We start from the raw sequence: 16,584 nt of genomic DNA, 5'->3' as shown, positions 1-16,584 counted from the left end.
AACAACAGAAGCCACGGCAATGAGAAGCCCGTGCACCACAACAAAGAGTAGCCCCCGCTCGCCACAACTAGAGAAAGCCCGAGCACAGTAATGAAGACCCAACGCAGCCAAAAAAATAAATTAAAAAACAAACTCTTGATCACAAATCTGCTATTCCCTGGATCACAGATGCATCCTTCTACCCTTTTGTCTTTCAGCTAAAAAATGGTCCAGTTTCCTCACAGTCCACCTTGTTACTGTGTACAGACATTTTCATGAGCTGCTTCCTGTTCACAAACAAGTTTCTCAGCAATGACTCAATCTAAGAAATGTGATCCAGCCAGTTTACTGGAACTCTCACCCATTACGCTTGTCTGTACACTGTAAAGCGTGATGCAAAGATAAAAGCAAAACTGGAAAGTGAATAGACTAGGAACTCGGACTATTTTCTCAAGAGGCACATGTGTTTGGCCAAAAATAAATCATAAAGGACAGTTAATTTCCAAAATAGAAGGTGAGGCCACTGCTACAAAAAGTGGATGGATCCAACTTTCCCATGGGAAGTTTCATACCTGGATGCCAGCAGAGTTAATTTCTGGTTGTCTGTATTAAGTAGGATGCTGCTGCTGGGCCTCAATCAAAGGGCTTATGCAAGGGTCAGTCACTATGTCAAGAGAATGGCTTGGTTAGATAAGCAAACTTTAGGACACGTTTTTTCTCATCTCTTCCGCATTTTTGAACAAGCCATGAATGTATTCAGTCCTGGATGCTGTCCTCCGCACATGAAAGGAACTTTGTGACTCTGTCTTCCATCACTATTAGAATGAGTCTACAGGAAAACACACACACTCATCTTACCAATATAACCTTCAGGTGCACTGGCTCTAACTCCCTAACTCACTTTACCTAACATACACTGAAACTAACCTAGCGTGGACTAACCAGGTCGTCAGATGTCCACCTTGAGCTCAAACAGCCCTGTTTGCTCGCCCTCCTGCCCCTCCTCCTAAAGGGCAGCCCCCATGAGGGAGGGCAGTACCCTAGCACACTGGAACTACTGGGGCTCTTTACTGCCACTTCTGAACTTCCTCAGTGATCCTTCACCCTCTGTGGATCCTGCATTTGTAAACAGAAATCATTTATTTCAATCTTAAAGCTCCTTTTCAGATTTAACTGCCTACAATTAAGCTTTAAAAGGTAAGAATTGGGACAGTCACCCAGGCTTGCTGTTTCTTGCCGGTAGCCAAAGACCTGTGTGCCTGTGCTGGTGGTGGCAGTGATGAATTTTAGATACATATGTATTATATGCTGTAATATAGAAAGACTCTAAAACACTTAGATTTTTTTCTTTTTCTTTTTTGTGCATCCTATTAAAATACTTTCCAAAGGCAGGGTGGGGGGGGTCTTTAATTTCTTTTTTAGTGTGAAATTTTTGAGTATGAAATATTTCATACTAATAGCTAAAAGATCACTTCAGAATGGTGATAGCTATAATAAAGGTGGTGGTCAAGATTAACAAGATTTAGTGTCCATACTACCCTAAATGGATCATTAATCCAGCAACCCATCTACTACACACATATAGCTTGCCATTCAGGTGCCAGGAACTGCGCTAGGTGCTGGGGACACAGAGATAAACAGAGGACAGTCTCTGATCTCAGTTTAGAGGCTCAAGGAGAAACATGTAGGAGCCAAGGCAGCACAGAGGAAGTGTCACTAAACTGCACAGAAAGACCTCACAGGAGTGACAACTGACTTAAGTACACCGGTCACAACTGCATGAACATCCCACCCGCTTAAACAAGGGGTAAGCCGGGTTTTTCCAAACATCTAGTCCACATGACTATGTGAAAGCAAAGGAGGTTTTGGAGTGGAGAACACAAACAACCCGTCTCCACTCACTCTGCTTTCTTGGTCTCCCCTCTTGGTGGCAGCAATCCCCCCACGCCTCCCCGTTTCCGCCCAGAGGCTCAGATCCTCTAGCACGAGGAAAATTCTCAGAGACTTCCTCCTCGCATGGGGACTTTTCGGTCAGTATGACTCATCTCAGCTGAGATGGGAATTACTGCTAATGCCACACTGTCACAGACCGCTGCGACTGGAGGGGCCCAGAGGACGCACAGCCCCTTCCATTTTTCAAATAGGGAAACAGGTCTAGAGGATAAAATGACTTGCCCCAAGGTCAGAGGTCAAGGATTCCAAAACTACTATGGTCTACTTTTCTAATTTTACAAATCCTGCCAAGTTATTTGGCAGAAGGGGAAAAAGATACATTTTTGCTTCACTGTTTCACCTTGCACCTCTGGCCCCAGCGTGCCCGTCGGCAGGTGCCTGGCAGCGTCTATCTGAGCTGGCATCTGCAGAGCACCTCGTGCTCTGCAGGGTGCTCACTGCAGAGCAAGGTGGAGGCAGCTTATCTTCATCTACGAAGGAGCACAAGTAGGCTTTGGGCCTCGAGCATCCCTGCCCCAAATTGCATGCTTGGTAAGTGGCAGAGCCAGGACCCCAACCAAGAACTGATTCCGAGGCCGTGGGCTCTTCCCGCCACTGCGGGACAAAGGCTGCAAACTGCTTTAGCCCCAGGTGGGACGCTAAGGCTTGGAAGCTGGCTCTGCTGAAGCTCAGACCCACCCGTCCTGATGACTCAGGGCAAAATCCAGTCAACGGCACACACAGAGCTTAGCATTTATATCTTCCCATAAAGCCAATATTTACCCTGTACTTTGTATATCTTATGTTATCTGGTCTGACTAAACTGTAAACTCCTTCAAGGCATGACAATGTCTTTTTAATTTATTTATTATTATTTTATTTATTTATTGTTTCTGGCTGCGTTGGGTCTTTGTTGCCGTGCTCAGGCTTTCTCTAGTTGCGGTGAGCAGGGGCTACTCTTGGTTGCGGTGCGCGGGCTTCTTCTCATTGCGGTGGCTTCTCTCTCGTTGCAGAGCACGGGCTTCAGTAGTTGTGGCTCGTGGGCTCTAGAGCGCAGGCTCAGTAGTTGTGGCGCACAGGCTTAGTTGCCCTGCGGAATGTGGGATCCTCCCGAACCAGGGCTCGAACCCGTGTCCCCCTGCACTGGCAGGCAGATTCTCAGCCACTGCACCACCAGGGAAGCCCAACAATGTCTTTTCTTAATAGATGGTAGATGTACATAGTATAAAATTTTAAAGTTGCAAAAGTAATCTCCCAGTTATCCTTCCCCAAGGCAACCATTGGCATCAGTTTTCTGTGTTCTTAGGAAGATATTCTATTAAATACACACCCATAGGCACACACACAAGTAGCATATAATCATAATGTTCCATACTTATTTATCCCTATTTATTTTAGAGATGGTTCTATATCAGGGCCTAGAGTTGTTCCATTATTTTTAATGGCTGAGTAGTATTTCATTATGAGGATGTACTACATTATTTAATAATATAATTACTTAATCAGTCCCTCATTGGGCTTTTAAGTTATTCCTAATCTTTTGCTATTATAAATGATGCTATAATGGCTACCTTTGTACATAAACCATTTCATGAACGTGTGAGGATTATCTGTGGGATAGATACTTAGAAGTGGAATTGCTGGTCAAAGAGTATACGCATAAAAAAATAAAAATAATAAATAAAAAAAATAAAGAGTATATGCATTTTTATTTATGATACATATTGCCAAACAGCTCTCCACAGAGGCTGTACCTTTTACACCCCACCAGCAATGAGAAATGCTCATTTCCCCACTCATGTGTCCTTCATACCTTGCGGCATACTGGCATGTGGTACCCACTCAATAAATACATTGTAATTGTTGATACAAGGTCTCCTATATTAATTCCAGAATCATTTCAAAATCAGCCCTCCCACTATTTTTAAAGATAATAAAATTAAGACTAAAGAAGAGAATATACTGTACATAGAATCAGTTGTCCGGCAAACAGCACTTCTTTAATCACCAGTCTATGTCCAGCCAAGGTAACCTTGGTTGGTGCCTTTGGAGCTGGTAAAACATCTGCAGGGGCAAGAAATGTAAAGGCCATGGTGCACACAGATAGACAGAGGCTAGGCAAAGTCTCAACAGGTGAAACAGGCAAAATCAGCAACCTCAGCCCTTCTAACAGACAAGGTAAACTCCAAAGAAAAACCAAGTCCAATTAAAAATGGAACTACCATATGATCCAGCAAATCCACACCTGGGCATATATCTGAAGAAAACAAAATAATTTGAATTTGAAATAATTGAAATAATTTGAAAAGATATATGCACCCCGATGTTCACTGCAGCGTTGTTTACAACAGCCAAGATGTGGAAGCAACCAAAGTGTCCATCAAGAGATGAATGTTTAAAGAAGATGTGGTGTATATATACAATGGAACATTAGCCACAAAGAATGCAATTTTTCCATTTGCAACAGCATGGATGGACCTGGAGGTATTAATGCTTGCTGAAATAAGTCCAATAGAGAAAGACAAATACTGTTATGTTTTCATTTTATATATGGAGTCTAAAAAATAAAACAAATGAATATAACAAAACAGAAACAGACTCACAGATACAGAGAACAAATTAGTGGTTACCAGTGAAGAGAGGCCTGGGGGAGAAAAGAATTAAGAAGTAACAAACTACTAGGTATAATATAAATAAGATACAAAGATGCAATGTACAGCACAAGCAATATAACAAATATTTTATAACTTTAAATGGAGTATAATCTATAAAAGAAAAAGCAAGTTCAGCCAGGCTGACCCATCCACCAGCTCTTTAAAGACCAGGAAAAGGCATCCTGTCTAGGGATGTGTCTCTCAGAAACTTATGTCTGTTGGCCATTAAATTACATTGAACACACAATTGAGTAAGGAGAGCTGACAGTGATCTTGCAGATACAGACCAAACCCCAGGTTTACAAATGAGGATCCCAGGGCCCAGAGGTGCTAAATGGGTAAACGGCCCTAGGTCTCATTTGACTGAGCAGAACCCAGGAGGGGTCATCTGGTCAACTAACACAAATTAGATTTCAAACTAGACTTTCCTATTGCATGCACGCATGCATTCATTCATTCATTCATTTGGCTGCGCCGGGTCTTAGTTGCGGCACTCAGGATCTTCATTGTGACACACGGGATCTTCGTTGTAGTATGCGAACCCCTAGTTATGGCATGTGGACTCTTAGTTGCAGCATGCATGCAGGATCTAGTTCCCCGACCAGGGATCGAACCCAGGCCCCCTACACTGGGAGTGCAGAGTCTTAACTACTGGACCACCAGGGAAGTCCCCCTATTGCAATTTCTATTCCTTAAATTCATGAAATACTAGGAATTATTTTGAAAACAGACGTTTACAAAACGGTTGTATGGCATTCGACCCTGCAGCCAAATTAATGGCCTATAAAACTCTGTTACCTGACCGAAGTTTCTGCAGAGAACTTTCCTTTCCCTACTCCTAATCTCTAAATCCTGGGTGGTTTGTGCCCATGCTCAATACAATAGGGCTAAGAGCCTCCCAGTTCTAACCCTTACTTCAGGCAGAATCGTCTCCACTACCAAGAGCAAAAGCGGCTCTAAATTAAAGTGGACCCCTGAGAACTCCCAAATCGTGGGGTCAAGGCCTTGGACCCACTAAATGCACATTCCAAACATGACTGACTCATCCAAGGCCTCACCAAGACCAAGTGTGACCCCAGAAATAGTTCTACAACTCCTTGGAGAAAGGAGGCCCTCAAGACACCAGTCCTTCCATTTGCAGTGCTTTCGGAGCACAAAATACTTTCACTTGCATGATTCTATCATTTAATCCACATGCTACTCTGTGTGAAGATTAGTGGGATGAAGAAACAGGTTCAGAAAGGTTAAATATTAAAGGTTGCCCAGCTTGTCAGCTGCATCTGTAGCAGAAGCAGCCCTCTCTAAACCTGATGGACAGTCCCATAAATCAAATCACCATTTAATAACTCGTAATGCCTCCCCTTCCTCCTCTATGCTTCAAAATAGAAATAAAATTCTGGTTTGCTCTAAGGGTGCCCATTGCAGTTGTTGGTGGCTTCTTCCTTTAAGTCAGTTTTGTTAATAAGAAAACAATACCATAAAACAGGCCTAAACTTTTACCGATGATCTCAGGCAACCTACCTAAACAATAAACACATGAAGTCAAGCTCTCAGTCTTTTTCTCGAGGACAAAAGCTGTAGGTCTGGTCTAAAATCTCTGGCTTTGGGAAAAGAACTCTCTAAATAAAATATGAAAGCCAGATGTATGGAGTTTTCTAAAGTAAATGATCACACCAAGTGTGGGTATTATTTGTACCTTATTACTATTCCCCATGAAAGTATCATTATACTGCCCAACAAAAATACATGTCAAACATGGAATCAATCACCCTGTCCACTGGTAGGCACAGCACAAAAATTCCTTTCTCTCAGCACCTAAAATAATTTCTTTTTAAAGGCCTTTTCTTCTGTCTGGATCTCGTGGAAGCTCTTTGCAGCCCTGACGCCCACCATGTTTCCAATGCCAAGTAAACCCAGGACCCAAAGCAATAGGCTATAAAGAACATTAAGTTCAGTATCCATCTAGAATTAGGGCATGCCATGTTACAGTAACTGTTAACCTCAGTTTCTCCATCTGCTGAAGGACAGGGTTGGGTTAAATGACTCCTAAGATTCCTTCCTCTAAACACCTCTGATTATATAAAGTCAAAAATACAAGTCTGAAAACTAATTCTGAACTTTAAAACAAGCTAATTTCAGCTACCTATAACAGATCCTCTAAAGCAGTACTTTCCAGTAGAAATCTAATGCAAGCCACATGTGTAATTTAAACAATTTTAGTAGCCTTACTAAAAAAAAAGTGAATTTAATTTAAACAATATATTTATTTCACCCAACATGTCAAAAAATTATTCTACCATGTAACCCAAATGTTTAAATTATTAACGAGCTATTACAAGTGACAAAACACTCAACATACATAACAAATCTCACCTGACAGGATCACATGAAATGCTGTCCCCCCAGAATAAAGTTATATTCAACAGAAAAACATCTTATCCTGCTTCTGTTTTAAAGTTTAAATAACTCATTAAGATTAAAAATGTGGATCCTCAGTTACACCAGCCCCATTTCAAGTGGTCAAAAGTGACCAATGGCAAGTGACAGTGCAGCTCTGGGGACCTACAGGGTGAGCCCTCCACACTCCTTAGGGGGGAATTCTAATGAACCAAACTCCTCTGTGTCGCAAATGACTTCCTGAGGATACCGCCGGAACATTAACCCTTCCAAAGGACACTACGCAGTATTTATACTGTTAGCAATTATTTACAAAAAGCTACTTCAATGACCTGAAAGTGACAGTGTAAGTCTTAAGTTACTAAGAGGGCTCATAATGACCACAGGGATCACCCTGATGTTAATGAGCAATGTTATGGTCCAGAGGCCACACAATTACCAGATTATTGCAAAGGTCATATGAAGAATGGGTAGAAATAAGGGGCTTAGGTGCTAGGAAAATACTATCTGTTCCAACTAAGGATATGAATTAACCCTGAGTTTGGAAATTACATTTCAACTGCTTCAAATGTATACATTTGAACATGCACAGTATCCACTGTTGTCACCAACTGCCAGGCAGCAATTTGGGCCTCTTAAAAAGTAATTGATAAGTATATATACCACATTTCATTCTCTTAAAATCAGTATAGAAGGGGCTTCCCTGGTGGCGTGGTGGTTAAGAATCTGCCTGCCAACGCAGGGGACATGAGTTTGAGCCCTGGTCCTGGAAGATCCTGCATACGGCGGAGCAACTAAGCCCATGTGCCACAACTACTGAGCCTGCGCTCTAGAGCCCGTGTGTCACAACTACTGAAGCCCACACACCTGGAGCCCGTGCTCCGCAACAGGGGAAGCCACCGCAATGAGAGGCCCGGGCACCACGGCCAGGAGGGGCCCCCGCTCTATGCAACTTGAGAGGGCTCGCATGCAGCAGCAAGGACCCAACACAGCCAAAAATAAATAAATAAAATAAATAAACTTATTTTTAAAAAAATCAGTACAGGAATCTTTTACTTTCCTTAAGGTAAATCTTTTCAATTAACCCACTAAATAAATATGTAAGGACAATGGCTACCTGGTGAGCCTTTACATTAAGATTTGAAAACAAAAGATCACAGTGCCAGCATTCTAAATCCAGGTAAAGGTAAGTATGACACAATCTAACAATAATAACAGTAAGTGCATTTATTGTGCGCTTTCTATGTGCTCAAGACTCTTCCAAGCACTTGTATCCATAAGCTCACTTGCACTCACACCAATTGGCAAGGAAGGTGGTATTAAGATCCACACCGTTTATATTACAGAAGAACTCACATTAACAGAGGCTCTTACTCAGAACACCCGAGGCCTCTTTAAGGAGGCTGCACAGTGCAGTCCTGCCGGGGCTCTGCTGCTGACTAGCTGTACAGAGAGCTCTGGGCTGTGAGGAAACACCGAGACATCATACCTGTCCTCACAGAACTGTTTTTCATGTGGGAAAAAGGTATGTGAATGCCACTTAAAAATATAGAAGACAAGCCAGGGGTGAGGTATTAACGCTATTAATAAGTTCAACACCTGTTGCAGATGTCAAAGGAACATGAGAGGCATCTAATTCTGAGGCTTCTGGGTCTAACCACTATACAAAAAATAGAAGGTGAGCTCCTAATGTATTTACATATCAGACATCACATGGCAGCACGGAAGGGCAGTAGATGTACAAAGTTTTCAGCTGTGTCATCTCCCCCATGGGTCTTATAGAAGGTCTTTCCCTGTACCACTCTGCCTTTCTAAAGAGTTACTTAGGGGTAGTTATTACAGAAGAAATATTTTAGTCTTTAAAGACTAAAAGATGGGCTGGGGCTGGGAAGAGGGCAAGGCCACAGGGGTCAGCTCAGGTCACAGCTGGGTTCAGCCTTCCACTAACACATTCCCCCCCCCCACCACCAGCTCTTTCTGTTCATACAACCTGCCTGTGGACACTGCCCCATCTCTAGGCCCAGAACCCCAGAGTAAGAAATTCTGCTACCAGTGAAGGAGTGTGTCTGGCATGGGGTTCAAAGAGATGGCTCATCAATCCACATAAGTAGGGGATGCAGCAGACAAGCTGGAGGATCCCACAGAGGAGACAGGGCACACATAAGGCCTGGCCATTGATTAGTTTTCTGTCTCCACAACAATCAGGTCCTGACATGAGACCAGGACAAGCCACAGGAGAATATGAAGCTTATATAGCAAAGAGTGAAAAGGGGCATGGATTACCAGAATTCAAGGAGGGATTTTTTTTTTCCAAGTGGGCCAAGGAAATCTCAGATGCCACACATTCCTGACAAAGAAAATGTATAATTATGATAATAATCATCACAGCCACCAGTTGTGTGCTAGATCTTGTGCCCAGTTCTTACTTAATCCTAAGAATGCTGTGACATACCTATCACCCACATCTAATGATGATAAAGCTGGGGCACATCCCACTGTATTATCACTCACTCAAGCTCTCTGGGCCTCGGTTCTCTCCCTATAAATCAGGGATAAGGCTCCTTACCTCACAGGGCAGAGTAAGGGGTACACAAGACAAAAATCAGTGTGTGAAAGCACCTGGCACCTGGCTGGCACGGGGAAGAGCCTGAGACTGCGGCTGCCTTCCCCGACACTGCTAGATGCCCACATCTGTTAGCTCAGGGCGCACAAGCAAAGCCTCTTTTCTGGGACAGAAAAGAGAATATTGTCTGTTTTTTCTTTCTTGGGTGAATTTTGCTAATCACTGAGGCCGGAAGCCAAGGATGAGATCGTCCCAGCTGAATGAAGACGGTGAGAGCACAAGGATCTTAGGGGAGGTCAGGAAGAGAGAAACTCTCCCTGTGCCACCACAGAGAAGAAAACAGTTCATCCTAAAAGCAAACTGGCAACTTCTGGCTCGTTCCTCCTCTCCTTTCACCAATGGAGTGAATATCCTGGTGATGAGTTTCTGTTAAAACCCAGGAACAGCAGGACCTGCAAGCTTGAGCACAGATGGTTTCACAACGGGGCCAAAAGGAGAAAAATCTACTCCCTCCTTGAAAAAGGGAGCTTAAAAAATTTCTTCTTAAATGGCTACAAAGGTGGTACAGATCAGAGTGACAGTTACAGATCCTCAGTACTGCACTGGTGATGCCACGGTGACTAAGCCACACCTGCACCACTGCCAGAGCCCCTCAGCATCTCTGCCCCCACCTGCCCATCTTCTGATGCATGGCCCATAATAACTTCCTGTCCACATCCAGCTCATGTGTCTTGCCCTTTCCAAAACCTCCCATGATTTCCAAATGCCTTAGATAAACGTGAAACGCCATGCATGGGCACCGAAGGCCCTGTTCAGCCAGCCCCACATTAACCTTTTCACCCCGAGTGACCCTATACGCCGCTACAGGCCAGATCACGCCTGCACCCTTCCTCCAGCTTCCAAGTGAAGCTGAGGCAGGAGGAATCCTACCAGCTTAAAAAGTCTAGATAGACGGCTACCTCCTCCAGGAGGTCCTCTCTGAGCACCCCAGTTGGAGGTGACATTTTCTCCTCTGCGCTGTCATATATCACCAATGAATATAACTTGTATATATACCAAGTTCCTAGAGGGCAGTAATGGATTCGCTCTCACATCTGCTGAGCAAGTACTATTAAATAAGCACCAGGCACAGTGCGAGCCACCAGAATTACAAAAATGACAAAAACACAGTCCCTACCCTAGAGGAAGTCATACCTTAAGCAGGGGAGATGGAGATGTAATTTATACTCATTATGATATGAACCATGCCCTATAATCCAGGTGTACAAAGAACAAAGGGACTGATTAATTAGGAGGAGGGGGAATTTGAGAAGCAAATGTCCTTCAAGGAGGAGAATATGTTTGCTACGCTATCTATCTTAGAAGATTAAAACAACTTCAGGCCCTGAAAGTTCCCTAGGGCGTGTTAATACCTAATAATACTTGTGGAATGAATAAGTTACATTTAGGCTCAGAACTCAGCATGTGTACCTAAGGTGTCTGGGGGGTTAAAGAATTCTAATTACTTAATAAAGGTATCATGTTTAGTATCAGTTATAGCCCAACTACTAGTCATAGAAAAATTATTTAACTTCATTCAAATTTTTCTTTGGGTACTCTACTAAAAACAAAATATTATACCTTAAGGATCATAAATGCACACTACTTCAGGTTAACAATAAAACTGATCTTTTGAGACAACAAATGTGATAGTATTTTCAAATACTCATGAAGGAATTTTGTAATCTGGATAATATAACAATTAGTCAATATAAATGCGGATTAACTGTATTTTCATAGAGGACACTAGCTATTTCCCTCAGGCTGATTGTCAGGAAAAGGACAAGAAAGTGGGCAACCTCACTTTCCTCCCTATTCTAGACTTTGTTTCTAAAGCATCCATCTATCACCAGCACAGCTCAACCACTTCAGCTACTCTGTAGCTTCCCTTACTATCTGTCCTCAGTACCCAAACTTCTTCAAAAAGTACCCGGTAGAAAAGGCAGTCAAGACCCAGAGACGTATGGCATATGACTTTTAACTGCACCCTGAAATTTAAAAAAATGTTTAGCTTATCTTTTTAGGACTAGTCCCCTGCAGCTATAGGCTGGAGAAATGGTAAATAGCAGCAGTAACAATCACCAGGTCAAATAAAACTGCTCTGTGTTAAAGGATCTGGAGGAGACACTCTACCTGAGTAAATGAAGTGTACTTGGTCCCTCTGGTTTCTAGAATTTTCATCACGATCTGTGTTCTCTCTCCCGCTACCCCCTTCTGGTTTAGAATAAGAAGTATGAACAGGCTGCCATCGGAGGAGATGGTGGGCTACCCTGCAAAGAACAAGGAATATCCTGAGGTTTCCTGAGAGCAAACAGTAATATCCCAGCTTCAAACTGTCTCTGGAAGTCACTGCATCACAGTGGTTCCACTGGGGCTGGGACCACCACCTAGAAGCAGTTGGAACGGTGTCGGGACAGGGGAGGGTGGTCCTTTCTGGTTGTCACAGTGAAGCGAAATACCCTGTAATGTGGGACAATCCCCCACTCCAAGAGAAGTACAGACCCTTTGCCAGCGGTACCCTCTTTGAGGAACACTGAGGGACCTCCTTGAGGTAGAGACGCTGTCTTAATGAATCTCTGTAAAGGAGCCCCTCATTCTTTAGCATCTAACCAAACACCCATAAGTCATCAGACAAGGAAGGAAAGAAAGAAAGGAAGGGAGAGCAGTGATTACAGACTTTCTAAATCCCTGTTCTGCCATTGAGAGTGGCATGGCCTTGGAGAAGTTACTTTACTTCTTTGAATAGGTTTCCTCGTCTGTAAAAAGGGGGTAACAGCCGCGATCACCATAGCTTTATTGTCAAGATCAAGTAAGAGGGAACATGTCCAGGACCTAGTACAGTACTAGCAGCTGTTCAGTAAATGTTAGTTTTTTCCCTTTTTCTTCCCCCTGAAATTGCCAGTTGCCTGTATCCTGATGTCTTGTAACATCCAAAGGTTGGTTCTCTTGACAACGTTGCAAGCAAGTTGGTAATGCAAGAGAGCTGGTAACGTGAACAAAAATGAAAGCGTAATTGTTCCCTCCGCCTCCATTATTATCTTTGCCAGCACACACACACCGGTCACTGAAACTTGACGGCACAACGGTGGTGCTGTTATCAAGTGAACTTTGGAAACCTGTAGCACAGGGCAATGCCATGCGCTCTGGAGCCGCAGGTTTCCAAGAGTCCCACAGGGACAGAGGAAAGGGGGGTCATTTTTACCCACATCTCTCTGGGGAGAAAAGGCTTTATTTTTCAGGATCAATAGAAGAGATGTTCCCCCAGCTCCTCTTAAGATGCTTTTCCCCCTTTCTGAACCTCCCCCCAAGTTCAAGACCCAGAGGTCCAAGTCCTTCAGCAACACCAAAAACTTCCGTATATAATCAATCCTGCCCTGGCATCCCAGGGGCACCTCATGGGGGAAGGGGGCACAGAACCTACCAATAGTGGGAATGCTTATCGAATCTGGGAACTCCCCTAATGGAATCTCCATCCGCACTCTTGAGAGGAATTCCTAACATTTCATTATTACTGAATCACTCTGTGGTCACATATGTGCACTCCGCTAACCAGAAGAAATATATAGCATAAAATGTGCCTTGCAAGTCAGAATAAAGTAGGCACTGCGGTCTAATGGGACTCCCATGCAACTTGCCCCCAAGCAGGTGTGACAAGTGCCCCAAAGGCAAAGCATCATGTCTGGTCTAAGATTCCTGAAAAGAAGATGATTTGGAGAAAAGTGCAAGGACTCTGATGGCAGAGAATGCTCCAGTGCCAGCTCTAGCTCTTACCAGCTACGTGACTGCTTTGGTCATTTGCCCATGGCCCCCAGATCCCTTCCCCATCCGTCCCCAGGCTCCCTTGCCATATGGCTTCCAGCTACATTCCAGCAGGGGTCGGCGAGAGGAGCAGGGGACACTGGAGAGACGCTGGATGGTAGGAGGCCGAGCCCCTCTCCCAGTGGCCCCAGCTCCTCACTCGGTCCAGCTGCGGGAGGGCCGGTAAGGCCCCGGAATTCCACCTGCTCTCTCTGCCCCTCCAGCTCTAGGGCTGGCAAGTGGCTTCCAGAGGCTGCTAATCTCTGCGTTGTCTGTCTGGTTCCTCGGCTCTCCCAACACCTATATAAATAATTTCCTATATAAAATCCTTCTGCTTGAAATACCTCATGTGTTTTCCAGTTCCTAAGCCGAACTCTGGACTGCTTCTTAACCTCTCCAAAGAGTTTTCTCAATAATGACAAAACCTACCTTAACAGGGTTGTTAAAAGAACTAAAGATAATGAGTGTAAACACAGCACAAGTAAATACTCCCCAAAATGCTTTCCCTTTTCTCACATGAAGGACCTAAGTACAAGCTGCATGTCGAGGAGCACATCGAAGTGGTACAGAAGAGACCAAAAAGCTACGTCCCTCCTGGGTTCATTAAAAGGAATCCTTTAAACTAGTTTTCCTTTTCCTCCCAACCGCTCCCCCTTTACTTCTAGAACCCTTTTTCCAAGTGGAAGGTTACCTGGAATCTCCCCACTCTCAGTCCACTGCCCCAAGGATTCTCCCAAACGTGCAGCCTGGTAAAGAAGTTTCTAGCAGAGGGTGAACCTCTGTCTCTGGAGAAGGAAGAACCTGAACCCACAGTCTGGTTCTCATTCTTGGCCTCGTCTCAGCTTGGGAACCAGCAGAGAAAGAACATACAAGCTGCGGGTAGCACTAAGCACACTGGCCCCGCTCCTGTCCTCTGGGGTTGGTTTCTCAATGTACATTTTAAACATGTTTCATTGAGAAGTACCAAGAACAAAATAACTTCTTCAAAAACTGGCAATTTTTTCTATTACAAGAAAAAAAATGATAGTTTTTATTTTTGGTGGTTTTCATTACCAGGATTGTAATGATTAAAATAATTTTATTTTATTTTTTTTGGCTAGGTCAAAAAAATTCATGGTTCTTCAACATGCTCTAGCCACAGCAGCAAGACTCCCTGGCTCCAGGACTGTAAAACCCACCAGCAAAAAGCACGGGTTCTTAATAAGCCAACCCTCAGGCACCTGGAGAAGCAGTGCACGTCCACCTTGGGTCACACCCCTGTTCTGATTCTGTTCACAGAAGCCCTCAGAACCTGATCAGTCATTGCTCCCTGTATTCTAATCCCTTAGAATTGCCAGGGGATAGGCTGGGCTCTGCATCCATGTAATCCATACAGTTCTGTGCTGACGCAGAGTGCACACAAGCACATCGAGTCTGGAGTAAAGCAGATTTCTACACCATTTATCAGCAGGCCCCTCACATACAGTTAACACTGTCCCTGCCTCCCAAACAGAAGTGAGGGTGGGCACTAACCCACCCCAGCAGCGGCTACATCCAGAAAAGGGAAAGGGCACTTAATGCGAAGAATGAGTCACTGAAATACAAGTATGCACTGCAAATACCGTTAACACCAAAATCCTTCCGTTTTCAGGTACTTTAAACACACAGGTACATCATTCAGCACAAAACAAGCGAAAGAACAGGACTGTTTTTTAAATCTTAAAACAATAATAGGAGGGACAGGTTAAAAGAATTTCAAACTACTGATGACTAGAATTAGAAAAGCAGGTAGCTTCCTGAGGGCAGACTAGATGTACCCCCCCATCAGGTGATGGCCGGGGGAAGACTGGACCTGGGCCACACAAAGAGGGGCCTGGCAACACTGGAGAGAGGTCACGGCTGGCTCGGGGCGCCCACGCCCTGCTGGCCCTGTTCCCACCCTGTCTGCAAGGCAGGGCTGAGGCAGCTTCAGAAGGCACTGAACCACACCCTCGAGTGTGGTGCTCGACACACACACACACACACACACTCGTAAACAATTCAGAGGTTAGCTCCTGTTTCCAAAGTGTAAACCAGAAACCATCCAGGTTAAGTACAAACGATAACCACTGTGGTCAGAATATAGAGTTGACTTTGCCAAGCATATACAGAGAATCAAAAAGCTGAGTTGCTAAAAGTGGCCTTGTAGGTGTAAGTTTTTTGTTTTTTAATGGAGGAAGATAGAGGCCCAGGAATGCAGAGCTCAGAGCTTCCTCTAGGAGGCAGTGTTGGGTCCTGGCCTCCAAGCTCTCCAACCTCCCCAGTGCCCTGCATTGGTCCTCACTGCCTTTTCTACGTGATTGCCAAATAATCTACGCTGCAGGTTATCACTCGCCACACTCCTGACCAAACACACTTCTACTAACCCACTTGGGGAAAACCTTTTGATAAGAAAATTATCACCCAAATCTCCATGAGGGATTAAAGAGCTCAAATTATATTTACTGAATTTCAAACATTCACCAGGCATCTTAAACACATCTCCCAGATTTAGGTATTAATCTTAAGGCTGTGAAGGTCAGTGATCAAATATAAGAACACTTCCTTTCATGAATTAAGCAACATCCTAACCAGATTTTCTAAATCACTCTATAAATATAAATACCTTTCATGGGTACCAAGCACTGTGCCAGCTTCTCTAGGGTAGTGGTTCTCAAACCTAATTGCACAAGGAATTCCTTCCAAAGCTTGAAAAGATATTGATGCCTGGGTCCCACCCCCAGAGATTTTAATGTAATAAGGTGGTAAGACCTGGGCATCAGTATTTTAAATAGTGATGGCGACTCTAATATACAGTGAATTTTAAGAACCATTACCACAGGGAACAAAAATATATACATAAAGTAGAAACAACCCAAATGTCCACGAACTGATAAGTGGGTAAATAAAATGTGGTGTATCCATATAATGGAATAATATTTGGCAGTAAGAAGTACAAAGTCCTCATATACGCTACAATATGGTCAAACTGTGTAAACACGTTAAGTGAAAGAAGCCAGTCACAGAGACCCACACATACTATGATTCCATTTATATGAAATATCCAGGAGACAAAGTCATAGAAAGAGAGAATAATGAGTGCTTACCAGGAACTAAGGGAGTTTGGGGGAAATGGGGTGTGACGGCTAATGGATATGGGGTTTCTTTTTGGGGTGATGAAAATGTTCTAAAATTGATTGTGATGATGGTTGTACTACTCTGAAT

At 43.8% G+C, this 16,584-nt stretch overlaps 1 protein-coding gene across 3 annotated transcripts in view; it reads right to left on the bottom strand.

The window, feature by feature from the left end:
• NFE2L2 (NFE2 like bZIP transcription factor 2) overlaps positions 1 to 16,584 on the bottom strand; it is a 36,255-nt gene that overhangs the window by 11,038 nt on the left and 8,633 nt on the right. The window contains exon 1 of one of the 3 annotated variants that reach the window (XM_081242291.1): positions 11,698 to 12,574. The exons of the other annotated variants lie outside the window; for them this stretch is intronic. Within the exon in view, the coding sequence (XP_081098417.1) occupies positions 11,698 to 11,745 (48 nt within the window). The 5' untranslated portion in view covers positions 11,746 to 12,574. Of the gene's footprint in view, positions 1 to 11,697; positions 12,575 to 16,584 lie in introns of those variants that run through there. 3 annotated transcript variants of the gene reach the window in all.

Source organism: Mesoplodon bidens, assembly GCF_964165515.1.
Source record: "Mesoplodon bidens genome assembly, chromosome: 8".
Lineage (NCBI taxonomy): Eukaryota > Metazoa > Chordata > Mammalia > Artiodactyla > Ziphiidae > Mesoplodon > Mesoplodon bidens.
The sequence above is the reverse complement of the archived record's forward strand: the minus strand, read 5'-3'. Positions and strand labels throughout refer to the sequence as shown.